A 5670-nucleotide genomic window follows, 5' to 3' on the forward strand; every position below is an offset into this window, starting at 1 on the left:
AAAATAATGTTCTTTTATCTTTAATTTATTTTTCTTTTTAAATTTCTATCAAATTTTTTGTTTGTCCAATTAGATTTACTGGGTTGGTCCTATTTCGGGAGCTTTACTTGGAACATATGCCTATCACCTACTGTTTGCAGAAAAACGGCAAAGCAAGAAATAATCTATTCATTTAACTGATAAAAAACTTAACGTGTAGATACATTTGAATAGTGCAATGTAATCATGTAATATAAATAACATACGGGCTTAATTTATTATATAGTCTATAAATGAAAAGCTATAGTATAATAACCTAATTTTTAATATTTTACTTGATAAACAATTACATAATATAGATTATCATCTATTGGTCATGTTTTCTTTTGAGTAACTTCCAGTTGTACTAGGATGGCAGATGTATAATTCGACGATTTTTTCTCATATTTCTAATATTTGTAAAAACAATTTATTTATTGCTATTAACCGATAAAAGACATTAATAATATGATACAAATTCATTTTTTAACAAAGAAACCTAATGTATAAATAAATTATTTGCAATATAACTACTTGATATCGATTGTGGTACATGAATCGGCTGTAAACAAAGAAGATCTGCGCCGTGTAAGTTGCGCAATGTTCCTATTATATTGTTAGATAGAAAAAAGTTAATAAATATATTAATTTTTAAAAGTTAATAAATATATAAATATATATTAATTTTTGAGTTTATTTTTCTACATTCTTCAATAGTACATCCATCATGTTTGGAGGTACAATTCCCTTCGCCACTTAAAAATAGAATATTCGAGTGGGTATATTGCAAATCTTCTTTTAAAATGACAAAAATTTCTAAATAATTTATACGTGGCCTGATTATACGTGGTTTTCGTCGATTCCTTTTTATTGGAAGATCATAACCCTCGTATTCATCAAATAATAAAAAATTAATAATTCTATCCATGTTACATAAACACGTTTTCGTAGATATTTTAAATAAAAATCGAAACACCTTTATTCAAATTAAAGAGAAGTAGTATAATATTTGAAAAGATTGGTTAAGAACGACATACACATCAACGACAAATATCTTGTTGTTGGCGACACTGCTGATTAAGTTAATCGTCGATTAAAGTTAATCGGCGTTGGTCGAAGTGGCCCATTATGCATGTATATATACAAAGACACTCGATTTTATTCGCTGTGACGTTTGACTTTTCTATTTATATATTTCTGTTATCATTTTCACATAAATTCGCATAAATAACGTAGCGCGCACGACTAGTAGGACTGTTATGTAAAGTTCGCTAGTGAGAGTTGCGTATAGAGACGGAGACAAGAGAGGAGAGATGTAAACGGCCAGAATAAATAATATGTTTTAAAAACGAGCTTCGTGTGTAATTAATTCCCCGTTGTAGCAAGCCTGCTACAATTTCAGAAGTGGAATCTCTCAAAGTCCCGTATAAAGAATTTTGCCGAGTGTTGCATAACGTGTGCGCGAGGCTAGACGGGAGTGACGGATATCGGTTCGGAAGATTGCGGAAGAAGAGATTGGTTTTCTGCTGGAAGATTCTCGCATTGCTGTGTGCGTGTGAGTGTGATACGTGTAAAATCTCGCTCTGCTGTGTGCGTGCGGGTGATATACGTATTCGGCAAAAATCAAGAGTTTTGTGTGCGTGCGAGAAGAAAGAAGAACGTACGAGCGTACCGAGAAGGCGCGAAGAAGGATGGATCCTCACTCATTTACGGTGTTTCAATTAAAAAATATTCTACAGCGGTATGGTTTGGCTACTTCGGGAAGAAAAACCGAGCTTGTCTTGCGAATGCAACAATGTGATCCGACGGGAGCATGGATCGAAGAAGCGGCTAGAGCGGCTAGACAGGCTGACGTTGGTGAAGACGAAGATGACGCACAGGCGGATGACGTAGACGCTCAGGAACAAGAGAGGGCACAATCGTCGTCGGGAATGCAATCATTGTCAGGAAACGATTGGCGTCAAAGAGAAGCTGCATTAACGGTGAGAGAAAAAGCTCTTATGCAGAAGGAAATCGAGTTTTTGCGAAGGGAGAACGAGATGTTGCGGTCGTCTCCTAGAAGTATTTCCTCGACAGTATCAAAAACCACTATGAGCATTAAAAACATTAGTGAACTGCTTAGCGAATACCATGGTTCCAGTGACGATTTTGAACGCTGGAAGGCTCAAGTTTATTTATTAAAAAATACTTATGAATTGGATGAGAATTCTGCCAAGATTTTGGTGAGGTCGAGACTTAAAGGAAAAGCACAGAAATGGTATTATTCCCTAGCTGATAATTCGATCTTGTTGGTAGACGAGCTTCTTGAGAAAATGGACGCCATGTTTAATCAACCACTGGGACGACTGGAGCGGAGACGACAATTTGAGGCCCGTAAATGGAAGAAGACTGAAACGTTTAGTGAGTACTGTCATGACAAGCTCATATTGGGAAATCGGGTTCCTATCGCAGAAGATAAGATGGTAGATTACATCATCGAAGGAATCCCGTCAGAAGATTTACGAAATCAAGCCCAGATGCATTCTTTCGAGACTGTGCCAGCGCTACTAAGAGGATTCCGAAAAATTAAATTAACAATGCCCGAAACTGCCACGCCTCGTCGCGAGTATGTTGGAACTCTCTCTCAATACATCAAACCCAAGCTAGGAGTTCCTAAAACAGACAAGGAAAGTCCGAGCAAATCAGGAGTGTCGACGCGAGGAAGCAGCAAGTGTTACAACTGTCAGGAAGTGGGCCATCTCGCCAAGAACTTTACTGCTAAGAAGGAAGACCACATTGATTCTAAGGAAACGACGCCAAAGAGAAGAACGACAGAACGCCAGGTTGGATTAATCGTTGATGACGGAAAGGAATCAGCTGAGGAGGAAACGAACTTGGACGATGAATCGGTATCTCATGAGGAGATTCACCTGGTGGATTTGCAGAGCGGACTCAGGGATGAGTTTAAAAAGGATGTGGATTTGAGTGTAAAGGGAGGTAACAACATTTCTTGTATTGCCAGGATAGATACCGGATGTCCCATAACGTTAAGCTTTGCAGATCTCGATTTACGTTTGTATGTAAGAAAGTGTCAAACATATTATGGAATATCTTTTATGTCGTTTAATGTTCATCATGGACTTCTACACGTTGTAGAAGATGTTAAGATTTTAGGTCCTCTTGAGTCATATTCTGCCTTCGCATATGAAAATAACATGCGTATTTTCACTATTTTCAGAAGATATTGCAGAAAATCTCACCTTCCTTTGCAACAGATTGCGCATAGGAAGGCTGAAGAGTCAAACTGCCATGATAGAAACTTAAACAGAAAATCACTTCGAGACCTCCAAACTAACAAATTATTGACTGTTCGTAAAAAACACAACACTGGTCCAATTTCAAAAGATATTTCTAGTGCACAGCAGTATTCCAAGTTACAGACACAGAGATTTACATTAGGTCTTCAATTTCACAATCACTGTTGCATGTTGAAAGATAGTTTTATTTGCATTATTGTGAATATTCTGACATTTCAAAAAACCTATTACTTGGTTGTTAAAAAATTTCGTCATATTGATAGTTTTTACGACGTTGGAATTTCATGGACTTCTGTAGGGGTTTTCAAGTGTTCGATGTTGAGTCTCGAAACTCTTGCTGTGCCTACGAGTGCAATCGAAGTAAAATGCTACCAAATGCCTTATTGGCGAAGTGGCAATACTGATGAAGATTTCAGTAGTTCCGATGAAACATCAGGTGAACGTAATGATGAATTCATCATTACGACTTTAATATAATTATTTGAATGGTTTGTTGTAAATTTTTTTCTTCTTTTCGAATTTGTTGTTTCCATACTTCGTTATTAATATAATATTTTGAATATTACACATAATTAATATTTAAACACATTGAGAATCAGTTACATTTGAATCGATGCGATTATACAATTATTTCCGGTCAGCGTTAATTACCTGTACCCGAAATTTTGAAGCATCATTTTTTTTCAGTGCTAGCCCTAAAAAGTTATTTCTGAAACAATTTTTGAATAGTAAGCATGTGTGTAAAGTCACATTTTCCTTAGAAAATACAAACTAATAAGAAGAGATTCGAAGGTTTCGTCATGTTTCTAAACGTTTTGCATTATGGAGTTTTTCGCAATTCGTGAGTAGCCACTAAAAAACCCTAAAACATTAAATTTTAGAAAAATAGAAACTAATCGTTATACTTAATTCAGACTTTGGCAATTATAAGATGATCATTTTTTGAATGAGCCTGGAACCAACAGTATATAAGTCTCAGTTAATAATATCATCATTTTCTACCATTTTTTTGGCATTTGGCCGCTATTTAAATTCCGCCATTTGGAAATTTGATATTTTTAGTACAAATTCGTTACTAGGGACGAAGAAAACCCTGTACATACCACTGGATTTCATAATAAAACAACCGCTTTAGTACGCTCTAATGAGCAATATTGCTTTTTAAAATTCAATTTCCCCAGGTTTTAGCCGCCATATTGGGTCCGCCATATTGGTTTTAAAAGGCCGGAGTTAAAACAAAAGTACATGCATGTAGCTATAAAATGCGCCCTAAAACGAATTTTTCGGTTGCCCCCATTTTTGGACGAGGGGGTGTCCGATTTGACAAAGAATATGCATCATCTATTTTCAAATATGTTTGTCTTTCTTATAATTTAAACTCAAGTTATATATGTATTTTCTTTCTATGCCGTTATTATTACACAAATCCAGCAAAGCTTGCCAATGCTGTGTCGACAAATCGTGTCGCTATTCGCTATGTGTCGGCATAACGTGCTCCAAACATGCACCTCACATGCCGACTCAACTGTTGCAAATATGCTGACATGCCTATGCGCAGTTGTGAATGCGTTATGCTAGTACAGTGCCGACAGTTTGTTATCTGGGGCTTTACATCCACGACAACAACAGACGTCTCGTTTTTTGTCATCAGCCATATTCGGGATAAAATATAATCGGATAAGATATAATCGGATAAAATATAATTAGATCATCCGTCTATAAATTAACAAATGGATAGAATGTTTTTCAATTTTTGGATCGGATAACTTTGGTCGGATATCACTTCGGTTTGATCGGAAACATCCATCTGTTAATTTTCAGATGAATTATCCAATTATTTTAAGAGATTTAATTTATCAGAAAAAGCCTGGATTTTTCTCTCAGTGTAGTAATAGTAAACTCGACGGTCGCGTCAGTGAACTTGAATCATCATGTCGGACGATCAAGGTAGTGAATGTTTATAACATCAAGATTTAGATAAACGTCAAAATATGCTTGTGCAATTTTTGCAGGCGGAATATGGCAGATGCAGAAGAACACGATGACGATGTTCGTGGCGGAGATCATTGGTACTGCTATCCTCTTGTTCATCGGTTGCATGGGAAGTATCGGCGGATTAGGATTTGCGCCGCCTCCGCCGCTGCAACCGGCGCTCACCTTTGGTCTGACGGTGAATCTCATAATTATGGTACGTATTGTCGAATACTTGATGATTTCTCGAAACAATATGAATATTATTTTCTGCTAAATATATTTAATAAACACAATTTATTAAAATACGTATATAATGTACACTTGTTTTATGATATAAATTTTGTAATGTACATAATGCCAAGTTTATATATGATACTTATAT

General features: G+C 36.1%; 1 protein-coding gene across 1 annotated transcript; it reads left to right on the forward strand.

The window, feature by feature from the left end:
* Window positions 1-74: 74 nt before the first annotated feature.
* Window positions 75-5502, forward strand: LOC112454896 (the record flags this gene model as incomplete). The annotated part of the gene is made up of 2 exons (XM_025016525.1): window positions 75-2994; window positions 5327-5502. Coding segments are annotated over exons 1-2 (1461 nt in total), but the record flags the coding sequence as incomplete, so codon positions are not given.
* Between the last annotated feature and the right edge of the window lie 168 nt (window positions 5503-5670).

The sequence above is a fragment of the Temnothorax curvispinosus genome, unplaced genomic scaffold (assembly GCF_003070985.1).
Source record: "Temnothorax curvispinosus isolate PA1 unplaced genomic scaffold, ASM307098v1 QBEX01005527.1, whole genome shotgun sequence".
Classification (NCBI taxonomy): Eukaryota; Metazoa; Arthropoda; class Insecta; order Hymenoptera; family Formicidae; genus Temnothorax; species Temnothorax curvispinosus.